At 42.0% G+C, this 23550-nt stretch overlaps 2 protein-coding genes across 3 annotated transcripts in view; both read left to right on the top strand.

Annotated features, from left to right (window-relative positions):
- Positions 1–216: 216 nt before the first annotated feature.
- SLC5A3 (solute carrier family 5 member 3) lies at positions 217–16491 on the top strand. Its single transcript, XM_057410095.1, has 2 exons — positions 217–290; positions 13854–16491. The coding sequence occupies exon 2, from the start codon at positions 14156–14158 to the stop codon at positions 16295–16297; it is 2142 nt and encodes a 713-aa protein (XP_057266078.1). The 5' UTR covers positions 217–290; positions 13854–14155; the 3' UTR covers positions 16298–16491.
- Positions 218–23550, top strand: part of MRPS6 (mitochondrial ribosomal protein S6) — a 46232-nt gene continuing 22899 nt past the window's right edge. Inside the window, exon 1 of one of the 2 annotated variants that reach the window (XM_057410098.1) lies at positions 218–290. In XM_057410098.1, coding sequence (XP_057266081.1) covers positions 246–290 — 45 coding nt within the window. In that variant the 5' untranslated portion in view covers positions 218–245. Of the gene's footprint in view, positions 291–8819; positions 8944–23550 lie in introns of those variants that run through there. The other variant, XM_057410099.1, reaches the window with a different exon arrangement.

Genomic DNA, 23550 nt, shown 5'->3' with positions numbered 1-23550 from the left:
GCGGTCTCGGGTGTGTGTGTGTGCGCGGAGGGGGGAGCGAGGGGGCGGACACAGTGGAAATTTCCACTCCCTGCAGCAGCCACAGCCACCGCCGCGGCGGCGGGAAGGCGGGCGCAGGCCCTGAGCCGCCGCGTGGGGGGGGAGGCGGTGCCTGCGGCGCGGCGCGGCCCGCCCGGCTCAGGCCCGCTCCCCGGCGGCTGGCGTCCCTTTCCCTTTCCGCTCCTTCCGCCACAGCCAGCTCTAAGATGCCCCGCTATGAACTGGCTTTGATCGTGAAAGTCATGCAGAGGGTGAGTGAGGGAGGGGAGACGGGGGGGGGGAGGGTGCCAGGTGGGACCCGGCAGACGCTTTCTCCCTGCCCCCGGCGACCCCTCGGTGTCTTTTCTCGCCACCGCGTGCTGCCCGGTGGAGCACGGGACTGCGTGGCCGGTCCCTTCCCGGGGGCGAGCGCTGCCCTCCCTGGCCTCTCCCTCCGCGCCATGCAGCGGGGCCGCACAAGGCGCCTTGGATCCCCATGTGTCTTTCTTTGCCTTCTCTCCCCTTTCTCTTTTTCCTCCCTACTCCCTTGGAGAGTTTGCTTAGTAGCTGCCCTCGAGCCGCAGTCACCTTCTTTCCCCCCTTCCCGTTTGGTCCGCAGGTAAGCAGATCCCCCGCTGTGCGAAATCGATGCGTTTCTCCCTCTCTTATCCCGCCCTTCCCTCCCTGCCCCTTGCCTGGTGCAGGTCAATTTAGCCCTTTCGTTGTCCCTGTGCGTTGGTGCAGGCAAGTCCCCCTCTCCTCCTGCAGCACCAGCGCTTCCCATTGCCGTGTGCCAGTGCCTCATCTCCCCCCCCTCCCCCAGCACCTGCTATGGCTTTGCTGGGCACCTCGCTAGGTCGCAGCAGCCCCATGCTAGGTCCCCTCTCCTCTGCGAGGCCTTGCGGGGAGCCTCCGTGGGGCAGAGCGAGGGCTTGCTCTGGCAAGCTTCCTCTCACGGGAGGCCAGCTCCAGCCTCTCCGTACCAGAGGAGTCTCGAGAATTAATTATTCCTTATTTTTACTTCCCTGCCGTTGCTAGCACCAGTTGAGCTCTGCTGATATGGCTCCCCGTATCATCCACGGCAAGGGTTGCTAGCCGTTGCCGCTGTCTTTGGTGGCATAATGATAAACCGTGGTGTGAGTGAGGTTATGTGATGCTCTTTTACGAGAGCTGAATCTGTGCAGGGGGTGTGTGCACTTGTGTATAGAAATAATAAAATAGAAGCACCTCTGTGTAGAGGGGACCCTTTATTTGGAAAATAATAGCTGATACCAGCCCTTCTTTGCCACCTTCTCTACCTTTTATCTGCTACTTTCCAGCTTAATATGCAGTGCTGGTGTTGGAATGTAGCAGCACTTCTGCTAGGCTGTAGCCTTCCGATCTGACACATCTGACACAGTGCAGACATGCTTGCTCTTGCATTTAATCTTCATTTAAATGAACATGTGTATCTGTTGTAAAATAGCAGGAAGCTAAATAACTTTGCCGTATTTCTTTTGTAGTTATAGGAGCATGTCTTCATGTGTTATATGTGCTACATCTACTAGTACATTTCCATTCATTTTACATGTACCATCCACATGTCGGGATTGGTTTTTTTTTTTAACTTGGTTTAACTGCAGAAGCTTGTAGTAGACTTCTCAGGTGAGTCCTCTAGTGGAGAAATACAGCAACAGGGAGAAAAAAATCTGGTGACATTGCTGCACCACCTCGCAGAGCAGCATTTGCTCTGACAAAACATGATGCATTTGAACTCGGGTTGTCAACATGTAATTATTTTTTCTTTTTCCCCACACCCCTAGCCATCAGTGTATGAGCCATAGGTAAGGCGTTGAGATGCTTTTTGTGAACATGCTGTTAGTGTGGGAGATGTATTATGCCATGCAGACTCTATAAATGCGGAGCAGGGTAGAAAGTGTAGCAAATATGACATAATGCCAAGATACGAATGAACTGACTACTCGGAAAGGATGTCAGGGAGTGCTTTCTGGTGCAAAGGATCATTCAGGGTTAAGCTTTTAGCTGCAAGATGCTTCTAATAAGCATGGATACAGTCAGGTTTTAACATCTGCAATGTTCTCCTCTGAAGTTTAACTCTAGTATAGTCTTTCCTGATAGATGTATTTTAAGGTGTTCTTTTAGCTCCATGGTTATGTTAAACTGCTTAAGTTTTGGTTCAGGTGTACTGCTGTTTTTAACCTACACCTGTTGTATTCTAGATGCTTTTTTTTTTGTTGTTGTTGCTGTTGACAGTACACCAGATCTAGGTGCTTTTTTTTTTTTGTGTGTTCCAGTATCTTGCTAGTGCTGCTGCTCTTGTATAATGAGAACACTTGGAAAAAAAATCCTGTAGTGCTTATATGCTTCATGGTGCTGCTGAATCTTGGGAATGGGGTTACTTTAATGACCCCCTTAGCAGTGCATAATCTCAACTGAAATGCTAACTTCAGTTAGCCAAAACATGGGAGACCTGAATATGTGGCTGATAAACCAGTCTGAAATTATGGAGTGACTAAATAACTCCTTCCTTTACAAGTTGGGGAGATCACGTACAGGCCTGAATAAATTGTATTGCTTCTTGACACCAGTGTTTCTCAATGAAGCTACCGCGGGCAAGGTGTTCACTGTCCGGCTGTGTCAGTCCCTCTGTGCGGTGGCTGTGTGCTGCAGTGCCTGCTTTAGTCTGAGGCTTGAGCAAGCGCTGACTCGTCTGTTGGTGTCTGTGGCATCCTTCCTCATCTCTGATAGTTCCCCTGCTTTGCAGGGAGAAGAAAAAAGTAAACTGCTGCTGCTCAGCTTCATTGCCCTTCAGGGCTGTCACTAATTCCTGTGAGCTCCCTGGCAGCTTGAGTGCAAACCTTCTCATAGTTACAGTCTGGTAGACTTTCACGGCTCTCTTCAGAGGCAAACTTTGTGATTCTGTGGGGTTTCCCTTACCCACAATTGTTTTTAATAGTTACCTTGGCATTTTAATAGATCTAGGCAGAATAAATCCCTCAAATTTTTTTTTTTTTTAATAAACTCTGTTCCTTAGCACTGCTTGTGTTCAAGTTGGGGATTCCTCCTCATTCTGTTCCTGCATGTGGTTTCTGTTGTGAGCTGTGGAGCTTGCTGTGCAGCTGATCTCCCTATACAGCTAGCGTCAGCATGGGCACAGGGCAAGCATGACCCCTTGGTCCTGCCTGATGCTATAGTGTCTGCTTGGCAGACTCTTCAGCTTTCCTTTTGTGTCTTAAAAATGCAAGACCCAAAGGCTTGGGGGTAGGGAAAAGCAGCAAAGGGAGAAACTTTTACTTTCCAACTTTGTCATCAGTTGTCTGCATGTAGTTGTCACAAGAGCTTGTGACTTTGTTCTGAAGTCAGAACTGCGCACTCTCTGTCCTGTTGTGTAGGTAGTGTATGAGCAGGTTAACTGATTTGCACTAGAAATACTGTATTTGTAAATTGCCTGTGGACAGGGTCCTTGATCAGCAGAGACCCCAGTCAGTGACTCTTAGGAAGACAGTAAGAAAAAAATGTAAAAATAAGAAAGCACTGCAGAATAAATAAAACCCCATACTTCTCTGTGGTATCACTGTATTCAAAGAGTAGTCGCAGTGAGGGCTTGGAGTGTGTTCCTCCATGTGTGAGTATATGGAGGAAATGCTCTGAGAAAATAAAGGTATGAGGCCAGTGAAGTGACAGGAACTTAGAGTGGAAATAATGAATTTTGCCCACGTGTGTGGCTTTCTTAACTCCAACATGCAAATGACAAATAGTAGGGTGAGCTTGGGGAGTTTAATGGCAGACTTGCTATCAGTTTTGTGCAGACATATGTGAACAACATGTTGCCTACCCTCTGGAGCCCGAGTGAAAGACCACAGTTGTGGTGAAGGTAGAGGTGCAAAATGAAGATGCAGCTGTTCATGTTCTAGACTTAACTATTCATAGCAAAAGATGAACTTCTAATTATTTCTGTCTTTCTCCCAGGAGAGTCATCTTTGGCTTTCAGCTGGGGGACTGTGGCAGGGCAGGACCTTCAGCAGGAAAGGGTAGTGACCCGCTAATGCATTAGCAGGAGTTGTGGCTGCCTGGAGAGAGCTTTTCAGAGAGGCTTCCTCTTCCTGCCCTTCTCGTTCTGCCAAAACGCTTTCGAGAGCCCGGGGGAAGGAAGTGTGTGGAGGGGGGGGAGGGAAGGGAAGGAAGAGCTGGAAATGGCTTCCTATTGCTCTGATGCTGTTTTACAGACTGACCACAGGGCGGCAATGCGAGATACCCTCCAAGAAAATTTGGCATCCTGGGGAACCTAGGACAGAAAGAGAAGGTGGCGGTATTTCCGTGCTGCTCTTGGTGCTGCTCGACTCTTGCTAGCGGGGACACCCGTCTTCAACAGAACAACTTTGTAACTAGAACTGAAGTGAATGGACAGTTTGAAAACACTTTATATTCGAGTAATTTGCTAAAAATGAAGCGTATCAATATTTTATTAGTGACATACTCTTCTCCCCCACTTCACCTGTAACAGATGACAAATACATAGTACTGTGTCATAGTCTAAAACCTGATAACCTTGTTTCAGTAAATACTAGACTAGTGGACCCATCCACCCACCTCAGTGCATCTGGGCTCTCAGTTTGACTGGCATGTTCACACAACATAACATGTCTTCAGCATCTGTTTGTTGCCTTTGGAGTGGATTGCCATGTTTCAAAAATTCCCTACCTGCTGTGGAAATCGTTAGCTATTTTAGGAAAGCTAAAGTACTGGGCAGTAGTGTTGCTTGACATCTTGAATATTGCACTTAATTGCTGTGTAGGCAGCTGTAGCAATTGGGCTTTTGATATTGTAGTTGCTAGGAAGAAGTGGGGCAGAATGAGAAGGCAGTGAGCAGGCAGATACTGGTTTTATTTTTTGGTGAACGTACCTGTTCCTGCAGTTGAATTGTACATATTCCCTGCCTCTCTCCTTTACTAAGCAGGTTAAAGTTACACAGAAGTTTTCCGCTGTTTCCTTTGACTTTTTTAGTTGGCTGAAACAGGCTGCTCTTCACAATAGTATGCCTAGCAGGGAGGGACCCTTGTGTTTGGGCTGGTGCTGAGAAGAAGACCAAAGAGTTGGAACTGTAGAAGACGAGACTGGAAGACAGCAAGATCTAGTATTGACTCTGCTTGTAGGATTCAGCTTTTTTTCTGCCTTAAGCATTTCCATAAGAACAACTGGATTTTTAAGTGTGTTATGCAGACAGCATTTCAGAATGATACCCTCTTGGTTGATGTCTGCCTTTTTTTAATCTTAAGACTTGAGAGTGGTCCTTTCCTAAGTTTTTGCTAACTGTGGGATGTGTGCCTGGCTTTGGTTTTGGGGGAGATAGAGGTTTATTCTCTTCTGAAAGATAGCTTAAGCCCTTAAGCAGGTAGTTGACAGTGAGGTGAATTTGGCAAAGGTGTCCAAAGTGAGTACTAAGCTGATGGTAAGAATAACGGACTGGAAAGCCTCTTGGTTTACACTGGCTTCTGCAGTGCATTGAGTGGCGTGCTTCAGTAAGCGTAGGTAATGGGATGCCCTGATTAATTTTGCCACTCTTGCTCCTTATGTTATAGAGCTGCAAGCCTGAGTGCTGAGGCAGGGCTAGGGGCAGGCCCTTGTGTCCATGATGGGGCTGGCAGACTTGGGTGGGATTTGGCTAGCCCCTCTTCTGTGAAAGGAAATGGCAGCTTAACCTTTCAGATAAGACTTCTTGCTCCTGTTGCCTAATTAACAACATGCTCTTCTCTCTTGGCTGTGTATCTCTCATAATTTGTTCACTGTGTATATGTATACATGTGGATGTACCATGTATGTGAACAGGGAGATATAATATAAATCTTTGGCATGCGAGCATATTCTGTCCTTCACCTGTTGGGGGGGGGGGGTGTGTGTGTGTGTGTGTGTGGAAGGAGAACTTGTGATAAAATAGCATTATTGCTCTCCATTATTGTAAAAAACCTCAAAAGCGACTACTTTTTGAAGATATCAATCATATTGCTTAGAATCAGCTGTTAAATTCAAATATGAATGTATGTGTATGTTTAGTTTCTTCCAATGCATCATACATGTTTGGTAATGATGAAGGTTCTTGCTTTCTTTATGTATTCTTTCAGGAGCTGATTTCTCCAATGCTCTTGTTCCAGAGCCATAATGCTGGCAGTTTCCACCCCAGAATTACTTTGGTTGTGGGTGATTATTGATCTAGTAACTTAGTAGCCTGCTCTGATAAAAAGCAAGATTATTCTTTGATGCACAGCTGCCCAGGCCTCTTCTGTTACAAGTTTTGGCAATTGTTGCTTATGTGGAAGCAGCTGGTTGATAGAGCTGCATATACTAGCCTCTGTGCTGCTTATCCGAGGGCAGCAGGAGTCACTGGGCTGCCCAGTGGATCAGGAGGAATATCACTAGTATAGCATTCTGGTACAGCATTCTGTGTAAGAGCTGATAAGAAGGTGAAAGGGGAAAAAGTACAAGGCAGGACAAATCTGCAAAACATGACTAATTATAGAGGAGTGGAACAGGGAAGATGGGAAGTAAAAATATGGGAAGTAAGGCAAGATCTGTACGAGACAAGGACCTGTAATATGGGAGCATTAGTGCAAATACTGGTGCTGGAAATGAAAGAAAATGCATCACTGCTTTTGAGAGATGGGAAGGAAAGAAGCAGATAGTGTAAAGGAAGGTTATCAATCCTAGAAATACAATTGTGGGGAACTACATAGAAACTAGCCTGCTTTTTTTTTGGTTCTGTTTTTGTTTAATCCTGGTTTGCCCACTTGCAAGCCAGCCCTTGTGCTTCAGTTATGCAAATACCTATGGAATAATAATTAAAAACAAAGGTACATGCAGAGCATGGATACAGGAAGGGAATGTGTTCAGTGGAGTTGATGTGTTTGAGACTATTAGAATCAATGTTTGCTAGCTTTTAATATAGGTAATTACAAAGCTTGTAGGATAGCACCACTTGTTTTATAGCAAAGATCTTGTTTTGATATCTTAAAATCATCAGGAAGGTGCAGGAGCACCCAGCAGACTAGTCATCTTGGAGGGTCTCGCCAACTGGATCACATCTTTGTACCTTGCAGCTAAAGAAAACCTTCATCTTCAGTAGTGGTGGAGTTTTTGCAACACTTTCTGATGGTGTGCTTCTAACAGGGTGGTAATGTTGGTTCTTGATGTTTGGAACGCTTGATTATATGGTCCCAAATCCTCTACAGAAATGAAATGCTTGCATGTTTATGCTTGATTTACCCATTCTCTTGCTGTTGCTCTTAGTGACTAAGTAATTCATTGAATTAATTTAGGTAAATAGTACTTGCCAGTGGCAGTGAAGTGATCGTGCTTCTGAACTTTAGGTTGCCACAAGAAGGAATTTCAGTCTTTCAGCTCAGTGTCCCTCTGCAGGATCCAGCTTAGTTTGCAAGCTGATGTCTTGGCACACTTACCCGGCAGGGAAATTCTGCCTGACTGCCATCTCCTGAAGGAGACGCCTCTTCCCACCTCTGTTAAATGGCTTGCTTTCCCTGTTTGCTCTGTTGTGCTCTTGGTTACTGTTGACCATGTGCCTTCTCAGTACCCTCTCCTGTTCTGCTTCCAGTTCCTGTGTAGAAGGAAGAATGTCATCTGCAGTTGCAAAGAAAAGCATGGTTCCTGTGCTGAAGGATGGAGCTGCTTGCAGTGGCAACCCGTCTTTGAGCATCTGAGCCTCTGGTGGTGATCTACTTGAGTTATGGCAGAGGCATGAATGATTCTGTTTACCTGCCAGGGAAGAGCAGCCCAGTTCTTCAGCCGTGCTGAGTGGTGGCTGTACTTTCTGCTTTCTTCAGAGAACCCAGATAACATCTGGCACCCATGTGAACAAGCTGATTCTTTGGGCTGACGAGGGGAAGAAAATTACCTATGTGTTTTCTTTAAACTGATAGTCAGTTTATTTTAACCTGATGGACTAGTCTTTCTTAAGACCCAAGTAAGGTAACTACAGTATATCTTGGTAGGCATGGAGAAGATAGTCTTTCTGGTGTCTGTTTATTTAAACAAATAAGAAGGAACTATCTACTTTCTTCTGTCCCCAGCTTAAGTCCCCCCTTTTCCCTTTAGTTGTTTGGAGTTTTTTGGAAGAACAGTGGAAGCAAATAAATCCATTATTCCTGACAGTGCTGGGGACTGACTCACGGCAAAAGAAACCGTTCAAATGTGCATGCCACAGGCAGTGGCAAGAAGTGGCTTGCTGAGATGCTGCTAGTGATGTTAATGGATGAAATAAGCAATCTTCCTCTTGCTTTGCAGTTCAACAGTACTGTAGTTTCTGTTGTGTTTACAGAGTGCTGAATGAGCACTGCCATAAAGCTGCATCCTCTTTCTGCCTTTTTTTTCCCCTCTCTTTAATTTATGACTTGGTGGGAGACCTAAATGGGTATGTACACTTGGGATGGGGGGAAGAATGGTTAAAAACAAAACCAACTACATTGATCTGCTGCTCTAAAACTGACAGTCACAGTGCTCTTCAGCTTCAGTTGGCCTTACAGAGCTCCAGTAACTGCTTCTGTAATAGTAGCATTACATTTTTGACTGGCAAATGCAGTGTTCTATTTCTTCTGCTGAACTGCATGCTGTGAGATTACTTATTTGTCTCATGTCTCCTTCAGCAGTCCTTTAGAAAAGGATCGAGAAGAATGTGTTGAGGAGCAAGCTTCTTTTTCTGATGCTGCAGTTAAATGAAGACCAGGACTGGAGTGATTCCTGATACCTCAGACAAAAAAGTGCACTGTGTGTTCATAACTCCTTTGAGTGACTGACTTGAACCTTGCACCTCAGATTGAACTTTTATGCTAGTGATGATCTATAGAGTTGCCTCTGGGGCACCTGTGTTCTCGAAGGCCAGCAGAAGTGTTGATGCAGCAGAGCACATGTGGCAAACAGGTTAGTCAGGTCATTGCTGGTTTGGGTAACTTGTAAATATGGTACTTTTCTACTTCAGCCTGTTGAGCTCCTGGAAACGCCAGTCCAGACCCTTAACTGAAGTTATTTATTAGATGCTACAGGTCAACTTGTGCCTCTGAGCTTTCCTGCTTCCTGTGACATATGCTGTTTGTCTCAGGTGGGATTCCTGCCCAGCTTTATTCCTTAGCTTCTGGTTTACAAGGGGAAGTCTTGAAACTGTGGTCCTGGATGTTTAGTGCCGTATTCAGCAGCTGCAAGGATGGCCTCTGCTTTCTCAAGGGCGTGTATTACATAAGGACAAGTATCAGTTATTCAGTTATTGTTATCAGTTCAGTTATTTGTATCGGTTATTCCATGAAGGACGTTTGTGCTCCTTTTTTGTATTCTAGAGTGCTGCAGTAAATGGAATGAAGCCTTTTCCTCTTTTTATTTTTTTCCTTTTTTTTTTCTCTGAGATAGGCTACCTCAGAATGCCTTGTGTTTGCTGTGGAGCAGGTAGGAACTCACCTGTGTGTCTGTAGCAGGTAGCCTGCTGTGGAGCAGCCCAGCCAACACACTCAGGGGGTTGGGTGTTGTACAGGCCTGCTCAAGGCATGAGAGATTGTTGGATTGTTGTTGTTTTCTGTGTAGGTGTTGGGCCTGACGATGTGGGTATATTTCTTCCATGCAAGTGAGCTGTCCAATAGGTAACATGCCACCAGCATGAGTTAACATAACCGCTGCTTGAAGGAGGTGGAGAAGAAATCTGTTGCTTCTAAGAAAGAACCTCAAAACTACTTTGAAGTCTAGGAAAACAGTTAAGTATGTATTTTATTTGTTAACAAATAGTAGCAGTGGACGCTCCTGTGTGATATGTGGGCATTTGCATCCTCAAAATAACCCTTAAAACGTTTGCCATTGAGACTGATTTTTTTTTTTTTTTAACTGCAAAAGAAGAGGAAAGTCAACTGAGAAACTTCCCATCTGCTGAGAAGAGAAATACACTAAGCAGAAAAAAAATAGTTGCTTTAGGGCTGGAGCAGTTAGATTCTGGCATGCTTAAAGACCTGTTTTATTAGAAAAGCACTGTGGAGAAAGTTTTCCTTTAAAACAGTCATAAAAATTTCTCCTAAAAATCCCACCCTAAATCTGGTTCGCATTATCTGATATCTCTTCAGGGAATTGCTTGAGACTTTTTTTTATTATAGGACAGGCTGCCCATTGGAGAGACATATGCATTGTTTCACCAGAGCTGTAGCCCTCTATCTTCAGACAAGAGGGAAGCACATTGTTTTGTGTCTTTGATATGATCCAGCCAGAAAACAGCCTTAGGGGAAAAAAAAAAATCAGTCCTTGGCAGCAGTGCAGTCTTTCTGTCTTTTTTGTTTTCTGTCAGTGCCACAATGTAATGCTGTTCTAATAACTTGAGATTAAACTCGCATGGGGCGTCTCAAAAGTCCTTCTTAAGACTTGAGGTCATAACTTGCTGAAAGTTCAGAGGGACGAGTCTCATTTTTGTAATGAAAAAAGTTCCAGGGTTATTTTAGAATTAGGTCTAATAAGAAACTGGTACAAGAAGCTACTTTAGTACAGTAATTTAGTGACAGTGCAGCAGATTTGTAGCAGCTACTGAAAACTTTCCACCTTCCTGCTCAAGCAAGCTGAACCCTGCAAAATTCAGATGTTGATTACAAAGGTGATGTTTCGGGTTCCTGTAGGCTGATCATTTCAAATGCATGGTCTGGCTGTGCCTTGAGGTGGAAATGCTCAAGAACTTCATGTATTGTTTATCTGGGTTAGAATGAGCCCATTGTAGTTTGGCAAAGTATCCTAATTGAGAAATGTCACAATTTATTCAAGGGCAGCTGCATCTAATACTTGCCCACTTTTTGGTGGGGTATAACATGCTTGTAGTAGTTCTACTATGGGCTTGGTACCTCTTGTATCAAATAGATGTAGTTTTAACAAATTTTTTTTTATTTATGTATGTTACAGTATAATATATTTTTGCAAGGTCATTGGTTAACATACAGGGGAGATAGTGGAAAGTGAACTTAAGTTCAAGTCTAACATTTTCCAGTAACGGTCCCGTATCTGAAGGGGGCCTATAGGGATGCTGGAGTGGGACTCTTTTTAGGGACTGTAGTGACAGGACAAGGGGTAACGGGTTAAAACTTAAACAGGGGAAGTTTAGGTTGGATATAAGGAAGAAATTCTTTCCTGTTAGGGTGGTGAGGCACTGGAATGGGTTGCCCAGGGAGGTTTTGAATGCTCCATCCCTGGCAGTGTTCAAGGCCAGGTTGGACGAGGCCTTGGGTTTTATGAGTTAGCGTTAGGTGTCCCTGCCCACGGCAGGGGGGTTGGAACTAGATGATCTTAAGGAATAGAAGAGGGAAAATACCAATTATTACTATTTCCATAGTTTGCCCATTCCGATTTTCTATGTGGTACTTTTCCTTCTTTCCAGTTTGAGGAAGGTATCTTCCCCTTTCTTTAAAATACTTATAGTTTAAATATAAACATTGCAGTGTAGTTGCATTTGAAAACTTTGCTGAATATAGTAAAAGATGCAGAACTATTAAAGTGTTACTCAAAAGTGCTCAAAACGAAGAATAGTACATTATACTTGTATCTGATCATGTCATATGATCTGAAGTGTTCATAACTTTGTATTGGATTAAACTAATAGACCATTTAACTACCACTTCATTTGTGGATGAGGGTAAATGTGAATCCTTCTGTGTAAGGATTTAAAATACATCTGTGGTTTGAGGCTTATGAACATGATAAATTTAGCACACTACTGTAATCAGTCCGTGCTGTGCCATGTCTCTGTAGTCTCTCTTTATTGGCTATAACTTCTGCAGAATGAATATCTATTCTCATGTGGGTTTGTGGTGGTGGTGGGGAACCCTTGTTATCTTTTTTGATTCTGAACTATTCTTGAAAATAGCCAGCTTATATGAATACCATGAATGTGAATTTCTCAAGGCTGAAGTTGTGGTTTGCTGTAAGCTGTTTCAAAAATACATTTTTCTTAATGAGAAGTGCACATTCTTGCATCAGCACTGTTGCTGCCTTTAGTAATGCACAAAGTAAGGTGGGGGGGGGATGTCTGCATTTTCAGCCTTGACTGTAGTTTTTATTGTGGTCTCTCTGAGAATTTGTAATGTTTTTATTTGCTCTATTTTTTTTTTTAACATAACGAATATGCTGCAGGGATGCTGAACAAGAGCCCACCCAAATACTAGAATGTTACATGATTGTTTTAGTTAATCATAGATGAATTAATAAGGAAATGAGAGCTGCCACATAGTGCTAAAGCACTTCTACAACTGAAGTGGAAGGGGGGATGCCTGAAGCTGTTGCTTGTAAGACTTCTAAGGCTGGCAGACCTTATGGTCAGAAAAAAGATTCAGTGCAGTGATTTTATTGTATTTATTTTTTGTGCCTATATTACTTTTACCAGTGGGTGGGAAAGAGGAATGGAGTCAGACCCTGTTCCTTACTCTTCTGTAATCTTCTGTAATAATCTTGAATACTAAAGGTTTGAGTTCTGATTTTTAGACTAAATGAGTTCTTTGCTTTGGTCTTCCCATTGTTGTGCACATTTGGTGTAGGAAGCAGAAAGATCTTATGTCCAGCACTCTCTAAACCCATAAAGGTTTGGGTGTATACAGCCAGGACAGGTGTATATAGGTAGAGTATACTTCCCAACATGTAGAAGGAGATAGGATTATCCTGTCTTCATAGCAGAAGCAGGACCTACTGTGCAGCTCTTCAGTGCCTCTTCCTCTCCAACCTGTTTGGTTGTCTGCTAGCAAGTCATATTATCCCCTTCCATCCTTTGAGCACTTCAGACCTACTTGCTGAAGTGAATGCCTGTTTCCTGACATGCTTTGGTAGAATTGGGTGTGATTGAGGGTTCAGGGCTGGAGTGGCAGGGTATGCTTTGCCTCGAAACTCTCTACCTCTGATGTTAGTGATCCGATTAGTGCTTGGATACACACAGTTAATGCTGGGAACTGTTTCCTGGCATCCTAGCAACTGTGACTGCTACAAAATCTATCCGGTTCTCTCCCATGTGCGTAGGGTGCTCCCCAGAAATGCTGAAACCATGCAGGCGTGAACATCAAAATGCTCACAGCAGACAAATACCCTTAAGCCAGATGTCAGGCATTGTTTTGATTTTGCCCTTTGTTTGAATGGGACTTTTTCTTCACCTAGATTACATGGGATATTGTATGAAGAGCTTTCAGAGTAAAATGTAAGTCATCTGTACTCCAGACAGGTCCAAGCTCATCTGAATAACCTAGAATTTTTATTTTTTTTTTTCAGCTGATCTTAAATACACATTGTGTTTTTGACAGTATTGCAACTTCACTTTGATTTTTAGCTCTAGCAGCCAGCTGGTGTCTCAAATGCATGCATGTGATGCCAGGATCTATGCAGATTTGCAGGATGCAGTGCTAGAGCAATACAAAAAATGACTAGCCAGGTTAATGCTCCTTAGTGGCTGTTTTTTGTTTGGTTTTTATTTCGCTAAGATTGCTTGAAAGAGGAAGGGCTATTTAATGACTTGAGAAGTAGACTTGTGAGACTCTAAAGAAAAATGAAATATATTTCTGTTCCTTGCATTGTGGGGAATTTGGGTCATTTTATACTCCAGAATTGCTGCGTCCCTTAAAGTACTTGTAAACATTAAAGTTGACTAGCAAAAGGCATTGCTGTTTAGTTCTACAACTATTTAATTATGTCTGTTATGGATTGCATAAATACAGCAGAAAATATAAGGGGGAAAAAATCTGTGGTGTTCAGTCATTGTTTTACTCGACTTCAAATTTTTTCTCATTACTTCATGAAATTCTTCTCTAATTCAATCTTTGTCTTTTGTCTTTGCTGCCTTGCAGGGTTGGTACAGTAGGCCTCACTAAACTTAGCTGCAACTAAGAATTTCTCCTACATCAACTGAGTTAAGGCTGATGCTCTTGTGGAATGTGGATTAAAAGTGCGTGCTAAGTTCCAAATTTCCATTTGAGAAGCGGAGAAAGTAAATGTACCACAACCACCAGCATCAGGACAGCAAACCAAGGGACAAAGAATTTGATCCACAGTGTTGATATATGTTAACTGGTTCACGTGTTGCTTAAAAGACATTTGCTGGGGGGCGAGAAGTGGACATCAGCTGTGCGAAGGCATTTTGTTTACAAAAATGAGGGCTTCTTTGGAAACAGCAGACATTGCCATTGTGGTGCTGTACTTCGTGCTTGTAATGTGCATAGGTTTTTTTGCCATGTGGAAATACAATCGGAGCACCGTAAGTGGCTACTTTTTGGCAGGGCGTTCTATGACCTGGGTAGCTATTGGTGCATCTTTATTTGTGAGCAATATTGGAAGCGAACATTTCATTGGGCTCGCAGGATCCGGAGCGGCGAGTGGATTTGCAGTAGGTGCATGGGAATTCAACGCCTTAATGCTTTTGCAGCTTTTAGGATGGGTCTTCGTCCCAGTCTACATCCGGTCGGGAGTATACACCATGCCTGAATACTTGTCCAAGCGTTTTGGAGGGCATAGAATTCAAATATATTTTGCAGCATTGTCTCTAATTCTTTATATCTTCACCAAACTCTCAGTTGACTTGTATTCAGGGGCACTTTTTATTCAAGAATCGCTGGGGTGGAACCTCTATTTGTCAGTTATCCTCCTTATTGGAATGACCGCGCTGTTGACTGTGACTGGAGGTCTTGTGGCTGTCATCTACACAGACACGCTTCAAGCTCTGCTTATGATTATTGGTGCCCTCACACTTATGATCATAAGTATTATGGAGGTTGGTGGGTTTGAAGAAGTTAAAAGAAGGTACATGTTAGCATCGCCAAATATTACGTCTATCTTGTTAACCTACAACATTTCCAATACCAATTCCTGCAATGTTGACCCAAAGCCTGATGCTCTTAAAATGTTGCGTGAGCCAACAGATGAAGATATTCCCTGGCCTGGATTTCTGTTGGGACAGACTCCAGCTTCTGTCTGGTACTGGTGTGCCGATCAAGTCATAGTTCAGAGAGTTTTAGCTGCAAAAAACATTGCTCATGCCAAAGGATCCACTCTGATGGCAGGCTTCTTGAAGTTGCTGCCGATGTTTATTATAGTTGTCCCAGGAATGATTTCACGAATACTGTTTGCAGATGATATTGCCTGCATTAACCCGGAACACTGTTTTCAAGTCTGCGGGAGCAGAGCGGGATGCTCTAACATTGCCTACCCACGTTTGGTGATGAAACTTGTGCCGGTTGGTCTGAGAGGACTGATGATGGCTGTGATGATTGCTGCACTGATGAGTGACTTGGACTCTATATTCAACAGTGCCAGCACCATATTCACACTCGATGTCTACAAGCTCATTCGGAAGAGCGCAACATCTAGAGAACTGATGATTGTAGGAAGAGTCTTTGTCGCGTTCATGGTAGTTATAAGCATTGCCTGGGTCCCGATAATTGTAGAAATGCAAGGTGGTCAGATGTACCTTTATATCCAAGAGGTAGCAGACTACTTGACCCCACCAGTGGCTGCTCTGTTTCTTATGGGTATCTTTTGGAAACGCTGCAATGAGCAGGGGGCTTTCTATGGTGGAATGGCTGGGTTTGTTCTTGGAGCGATCCGGTTGATACTGGCATTTATCTATCGTGCTCCTGAGTGTAACCAGCCAGATACTAGGCCAAGCTTTATCAAAAACATCCATTACATGTATGTTGCGACAACTCTGTTCTGGATCACTGGGATTGTGACCTTTGTAGTAAGCCTCCTCACACCTCCACCTACAAAGGAGCAGGTTCGGACAACCACTTTCTGGGCTGTGAAAAACAGGAATGTGAAAGAGAGCGCTGCAAAGGGGGAGCTGTACAAAGTGCAAGAAAAGAGCATCCTCAAGTGCAATGAAAACGCTAACCATATAATTCCAAACGGCAAATCGGAAGAAAATATTAAAAATATTAAGCCGGAGGATATCAATCTTCTGGTTACTTGCAGAGATGACAGCAACCCGGTGATTTCTGTGAGTCACTCTGAAGTCGAGACACCAGTTGATTGTTATTCGAATGGACAAGCAGCTTTGATGGGGGAGAAAAAGCATGAGGAAGAGACTGATGAGAGAGAGAGACATTTGAAATTCATAGATTGGTTCTGTGGCTTTAAAAGTAAAAACATGAACAAGAGAGCTGTTCGGGAGATGGAGGAAGAGACTGTTTGTTTACAAATGCTGGAAGAGACTCCAAAAGTTAAACTATTACTAAATACTGGACTGGTCTGTGTCTGTTCGCTTGGAATATTCATGTTTGTCTATTTCTCTTTGTGAGTGAATAGTAAACTTTTAAGGGTATGGCTAAACATACAGAAGGTCTCTAGAGATTTTTTTGTTTTAATTTTTTTCTTTTCAAATAACACAACTGCAACCCAGGCATTGTTTACGCTATAATTGTAAGATCAACTCAATTTTAGCCTATTTAGAGACCATTTGAGATATGTTGTCCTATCTCTGCTGAAAGCAGAGCCTGTTGTGTCGTCTTTTCCCCCTTTTGACTTTTTCCTTTTTTTTCCTATTTGCAGTACTAACCTTTTGTCTTTTCCATGTACATGTGTATAAACATACCAAAGGTGGCTGCGTTTGAAGTCAGGCAGTTACATAGCTCAGTCAGCATTAAGATAACATATCATTTGCTGATGTATAAAATCTAAATGATTAAAGCTGTGTTGAAAGATTTTTAAATGTAGGGCTGTGATGCACATCATGGTGTAGTTGTTCTTTGTAACATAGCTAAATTACCTTGGCCAACTTGGCACTCTTTAATTTTGTTCACTGCTTCTAGGTTTTGTTAGTTGTGTTTTGTTTTTTATGTTTTTAGTTTCTCATTTCTCTCATAGTAACAACAGAAAGATATTTTGTCTCATCTTGTAGCACTTAAACCTTGATAGCTGTTAGTAGCTTTCTGTCTTTTTTCCTCTGTAAGAGTATCCACTGTAAATTCCATTACTGAAAAGTTGCTGTATTTAAAAAAAAAAAGACAAAAAAGAAAAACCAAACCAAAAATCTTGGAGACGACAGACGGGCAATGGAGGAGAAGGGGGAAAGGAAAAAAAGAGATACTCTTTGGTTAGGTTTTGTAGTATGTTGAAATACAAGAGCGTTTATCCAGCCTCCTCAATGTCCAAACCTTTAGCACACAATTAGGGTTAGCCTCTTTCTAGAAGAAAAAAATCTCTGCATAGGTTCTACCACATGAGGAAAAGAACTGTGCGACTTGGCATGTCTTCAGTTTGGTAAGCACACTGTAAAATAACTTCTCTGCTGTGTATGTGTAGAAGGGCAATATGCTGCCTTTCAACAGGACAATACTTTGCATCCCTGCCATTTTAGAAGGGCAACACTGTGCATCCCTACCATTGCTGCACGCTGAGTCTAAGGGAAGAAAACCAAGTGGGAAGACAAGAGGCAGGGGAACTGAGGGAAGGTACTGGAAGTGGTCCTTATTTTCCAGAGTCCTTTTGCCTCATGTCTTTTCCCACTTCCTCTTTCTACCTATCAGACTTTTGTTTTTTTTTCTGAAGGAATGACTCCTGAGGGATTCTGTGTCAGGAGATAAGGAGCATGTGCAATTGTAATCTGTGTCAGCAATTGAGGTCTGCACACGATTCTTCAGATAAAAGTGAAACTTTTCCCAGGCAATCACAGGTGATCAGTAGGTGTAGAGATGCTGAGATTCTTTTCTTCTGAAGGTTGGATGCCCAAGGCAGGGATGAATGGTTTCCAGGTGTGGAGGATGTGTGTGCAGTAGGTTGGTGGAGCTTAGCAGACCACAAGGTCCACTTCTCCTTGGTAAAGCAGGAGAATGTGTTGCTGTCCGTGGTGTTCTTGCCCTTACACTAAACCAAGTCAGGACCTGTTTTTGGGTGCAGAGGCCAGTTGACAGTGTGTGGCTGCACTTGTGGTAGTAAACTCCCTTATCCTCCATGACGGAATAGTCATATTCAGGCTTCCTGTGAAAATGATTCCTCTAGTTGTCTTTGCTCCAGAAGTTGTCTGGGGATTTGTGAGAGCATGACCTGGCTAGGCCAGAAACACGGTCTGAGGGACCATGCTGATTCTTCAGCAGCATTGATTCAAGGTTCCAGCAATGTTTCCTTGGCACATACAAAAGAACCAATCCCTGTGGGTGAAATGGTTATGTTGTGATGGAATTCGGGTGCATTCTGCCTTTGTCTGCTGGAGAAAATTTGCTTTCCAGTACAGTGGTGCTGTAAGCTGCAGGCTGTCCAAATAGCTTTTAGTAGTATCATGTATAATACATATTTTCAGATAAAATTACTAACTTCCATTTTTGGGGGGGTTTTCTTTGGTGCATTTTTTTGGGGGGGGGGGGGTGTTTGTTTGTTTGTTTGTTCGTTTTGGTGTTTATTTTTAAATCAACTGAATCCCGGTCATTCCAAAACTTTAAACAGAGGCCAAGATGCCCTGCCTTTCTTAGCTTTCAGTTGTTGCTGCTGGAAAGCAGACTGTTCTTAACTGGAAATACTGGAATAAGTGTAGGAGTGCAGTTGCAATATATGTAGAAGAGGAGAGTTGCCATACTTGTCTTGGTGTTAACAGCAGTGTGACAAGACACATTGTCTTACGGTTTGTGTGGCTGGCTTCATTCAGAAAAAGTATTTTAAATTGTTTGTAATGGTAAAGTATGTGAAATGGGTAGTGGCATCTCAAGTTGCTTCATTAGTAGGCTGAGTCGGGAAGGACAGTACTGTTAGAAAGCTGTAAAACACAGTTGATTATTATTTTATTTTTTTTTCCTATGCTGGATAAAGTAACCTAGGGCAATTGATTTTAGTGGGACGAAAAATAACTTGTGGAGGGTAAAGATAAGTCTCAGTCCAACAATATCTTCTTGAGAAGGCTGGGATCTGGCTAATATGCCTAATTTGGCACAGGAAAAGAGACTCATGTAGCAGGCACTGTCCCTTAGTAACTTGGCATGTCTTTCTTTTAGCAGCTGGTACTTGGATTTTCTAGACCAGTCCTTTCTGCTCTCAGTACTAACAAATGCATTGCCACCTAACCTGTGAAGCCAGGTTAGCTCAGGGACCCTTATGCTTGGCTGCTGGTGCTTCATCTGCGCTTGCTTTTTTCCCAGGGTGCCTTACATGGTCATGAAGCTGAAGGCATGGCTTTTATAGCCACCTGAGGAGTGGTTTGCTTATAATGGCTTTTCCCAGCTTGTTTATCCTCCTCTCTGCCCCCTCAAGTCATTTGCTTTTTTAAAAGAGAATACTGTTTAAAGAGTTAACATACAGGATGCCAGTATCCTGTTCAGTGTAACTGCAGTCAGATCCATGGTGAAGTTATCCTTTGACAGCGGTAGGGAGTCAACACCCCTTCATAAATGTTACAGTGCAACCTTTGACTGTTGAATCCAAGATACTCCATCTTCCAGTTAATGTCTTCTTACTTTTGCTAAAGTAACAAGTTGCTGCATTAATCACAGTGGCAATTGGCAGTCAGTCAGGATCTTAATAAAGTAATACTTTGCATCCCCCCCATCTTTAGACCGATTATTGTGAGGAAGCTTTTAAGCAAATTATTTCTCCAATGCTTTTTCAGTCATTTAAAAATGTTTCTATGCTACTCTCTGCCTAATGCCAGCCTCTTCAGTCTTGCTGTTTTCATGTCTTAGATGTTATAGAACTTGCTAATGTTTTTTGCAGAGTATAACCACTTAATAAAATGCCTTTAATAGAAAAAAAACATATATATATATGAAAATATATATATGTAAGGTTTCAAGCAAACTGTCTTTTGGTAAGCAAGTACCTTGCCCTGTGTTATGGACCTTAGCTTAAGAAGTTGCTTGAGGATTTTTTTTTTTATAGCGTAAACATGCCTTTGCTCATCTTCTGATCATGATCTACATGGAAGAGATGTTAATCCAGGTTAATGTTTTGGTATGAAGACCAACTTTTTGGTCCAGTAAAACTACAAAGTGTCTCCCATAGTGGACAATCAATTTCATGAATTCTAATGCCTGGCTGCCTCCTTGGTGGGACTGGCTAGTCATGCAGGGTTAGATCCAGGAGGACACATGCTTCTGTCTTGTAGCAGCTGGTTTATTTATTGCCTTGAGCTTAGAATTATGTCTTGAAAAACTTATTTTGGAGTGACACCTTTTTTTGTTACTTTCCTTAACTTATTTTTCTGTTATTTGAATTTTCTCCCAGAAATTTGTTAGAAGCCTTTTATTTGAAAGAGAGGCTTCTTGAGAAGCTTTGGGAGGCTGTTCTTATTTAACTTTTTTTTTAAAGGACTGATTTGATGCTATTCTCTGCCAAAGTTTAGGTTGGTTTTTTTTGTTTTTTTTTTTTCCTTTTAGCTTTTACTAGAACCTGAAAGGAAACAGTGAGAGATTGTAAGAAATTAAAATGGCCTTCAGTATACCGCTTGTGTATTTTCTACTTCTCCACTTCTGTGTTCCCCTTTCCACCCTAATCCCAGAAGGTCCAGCATGAAAGTTCTGATGCAAGTCATGAGCGTACTGTAACTGAGTAGTGGAAAGGATTTCCCACAAGGTTACAGTGTAGTGGGGAGAGCCATCAAAGGATCTCTGTGCGAGCACTTAAAGCAGAAGATGCTTACAACTTTAAAACTTACAGCTTTATTTTTTTTATATATATATTTTTTTAAATCCTAAGATAAAGGAGGTGTTGGGAGATGCTCCCTTTCAGAGAACAGGATGCATGGAAGAAGTTGGAGTTGCTAAGCTCTAGCTTTCTTGAGGAAATCTTTGGATTTAGCATGTACAGTGAAGCAAAATACTCATCTGTTAATTTGGTATTCTGTATGTTCTGTGCCCTTAAATGTAATTGTTTTGAAAATAAAACTAACCTTGTTATGTGGTGTTAAAAAGCAGATGTGTGTGCAATGGTTTAATTTTTTTTTAAGAAAATGTTTGTATATAATTAAATGGTTTAATGTGCTTTAATTGGCCTAAGGTAAAGAGTAGTCCTAGAATGTAAACATATATAATTAGGATTTCTGATTTCACTGTGAGATCTCTGAACTCTCTTGTTTTGCAAAGTGGTTTGTTTTGTTTACAAAACACTTTCTGTTGTTTCTTTTATGGTGTTGGTTTAAAGGCATTTGCTTCTCTTCTAATATTCATGATATAGTGACATCTGGTGACACTTAGCATTATCAGTTTCACTGTGTAAAGTCAGACACTTTGAGCAAAAATGGTAATGATATGACAATTCTCTGTGTCTATGAATACACGTTTTTAAATGAGGTGGTTATAAAAATAGTTGCTGTGCAAAATGTTAGTAGTCTTCTTCTTCAAGAAGAAAGCAAATTTTCTAATATCACTAGAGCAGTCTCTTCATTCATCTTATTTTTAAAGCACAGTGTCAGAGTGATGCTGCTTTACCTTTATCTCTGATATAATGTTTTTTTAGGTATCTGTGAAGTACTTTTATTTTTTGTTGCTGTTGTATTTTTCTGCAGATTTTATATAAAATACCAGTTAATGAACTGCCTTTTTGGTGTTGTTTTTTTTGTTTGTTTTGTGTTTTTTTGGTGTTTTTTTTTTTTACCAACTAAACTAATTTCAGACCAAAACCAAATGATATCATAGAGCATTTGAAACCTGCATTTTTTCCTTGTATCTTGTGTTTTGGTTGGTTTGTTTTTGTTTTAATAAGCCAAATGGGCATGTAGATAAGATCGCTATAATGGATCCAGGTCTCTTTTGGTAAAGTGTTATTCAAAGGTCTGTTAAGATCTTATAAGACAATATACTGAAAAAAATTACTGTAGTAGGAATATAGATTTAGAAGTGTTACTGAGATTAATACAGCTTAAGTATATTGTAAGTTGCTACTGTCCTTAATGACAAGCTTTTTGTCATAGAAACAATGTATGATAAATTAATTTTGGTCTAGTGTATAGAATTATCATATTGCTATAAATCTTTGAAGTAAATCTGATGCAAAAATTTCATAGTTAGCATTGCTGGCCCTGTGTATACTGTTCTTTGTATACTGTATGCATATTATTTTGCCTACTGCATTAGTCTTCAAACTAAAACTCTTATTAGAGAGTATTTGGATACTTCAGACTGTGTTTCTTGCAGTTTACATTCCTTTACCATGGCATTTTGTCCTGTCTAAAAGTATTGTATGGAAATGTTTAAAACTTCTGTACAAAGTTTCAATAAAAATAGAGAAAAAAATCCAAACAACAACAGAATAGATATTTGTGAAGCTATTTTGGAGAGCCTGTCTCTAATTGTCATAGCTGTTCTTACTTTTATAGTAAGCCTCACATCCCTATGTATGAAGATACTTTCCATTTTCCCCCATTATTAAAAGGCGTACCTCTTGAAGCAGGGTGTGGGTATCTGGGTAGGAAGCCCCCCCGAACAAACTAGATTCTTTAAAGCTGCAAGAAGAACTTAGGGAATCCAAAATATGGGTGCAGCGTTTGTCTGCAAAAATCTGAGGCCAGCTTATGTTCTGGGAAGGTGGGACTGGGGTAGGCTGGACTAATCGTTCTACACACTGAAGCTGGCAGGGCAAGGTTAGCTGAAGCGCCCTGGAGAGCAGCAGCTTGCATGCAAAACAAAATAGGAGTGAACCCTCATTTAGCAGGGCAGCCTTGCTGGTTATTGTGCAAAATTATGATTTAGTTTTTTCTTCCTTCACCGCTACCCTCTTCTTTAAATGCCCTGTTCAGCTGCTGCCTGAGCAACCTTGAATAGGACAGGCACCTTCTTAGTTAGTTGCGGAGTGTCTTTAAATACCTCCAGTTGTACTTTGCTGTCCCTCTGGGGCTGCCCCAGCTTGAATGCCTCAGTGTCTGTCTTGTGTTTTATTTCTCACTGTGATCTAGAAATCGGTCCTGGTGCCTAAGTCCTCAGAGAAGCCTGTGCCAGCAGTCATGCTCTGAAAATGTGTGTGATGCTGTCTTTTCCCTTGTAGGAAGAACTTATAGTAGTCGGTGCTTAGCCTTTGGGGAGGGAAGGGTACCTTTTCACTGTCTGAAAAAGATTAAAACCTTGACACATGTAAGCAAAGAACATGAGTCTTCCACTACCTTCTCCCTGTTGTACCTGTTCCCCCATAAGAACGTCTTTGAACCAACAGCCATGGAAAGCATGGTGTGAATCATGCCTTATTCATTGTCCAGCGGCAGGCCTGGTGTTAAATCACCTGTGCATTGGGAATTAAAATGTACTTTTAGATACAGGATGTTAGCAAAAACAGTGAGAAGGACCTTAAACCCAGCTTTTCAGCAACAGAGGAAATGTTGCATTCATCAAAGTTATTCTTGGCATTATCTTTCTTTGCTGCTGTGTTGTAAAATAAAAGTGGAAGCTTTGCTGTTTGAAGGAATGGATAAAAAAAATGGCTTTGGAGAGGAAACTTTGGATTTGGGATAGAAAAATAAGCAGTTTTTCTGCCTGCAGACTTGGTTTGGATTTGTGATTTCCAGGAGGAAATGGGACTCCTGTGTTTTCATTAGTTAGCTGTTAATTAATTGGCTAATTAGTCTATTAGGTGATTAGTCAG

This window comes from Pezoporus wallicus, unplaced genomic scaffold, assembly GCF_028554395.1.
Source record: "Pezoporus wallicus isolate ANWC-B61680 ecotype Strahan unplaced genomic scaffold, APGP_CSIRO_Pwel_v1 contig_7011, whole genome shotgun sequence".
NCBI lineage: Eukaryota > Metazoa > Chordata > Aves > Psittaciformes > Psittacidae > Pezoporus > Pezoporus wallicus.
The sequence above is the reverse complement of the archived record's forward strand: the minus strand, read 5'-3'. Positions and strand labels throughout refer to the sequence as shown.

Bases quoted from the DNA above. Each gene is read 5' to 3' on its own strand.
- SLC5A3 (XM_057410095.1), top strand. From the start codon at position 14,156: ATGAGGGCTTCTTTGGAAACAGCAGACATTGCCATTGTGGTGCTGTAC.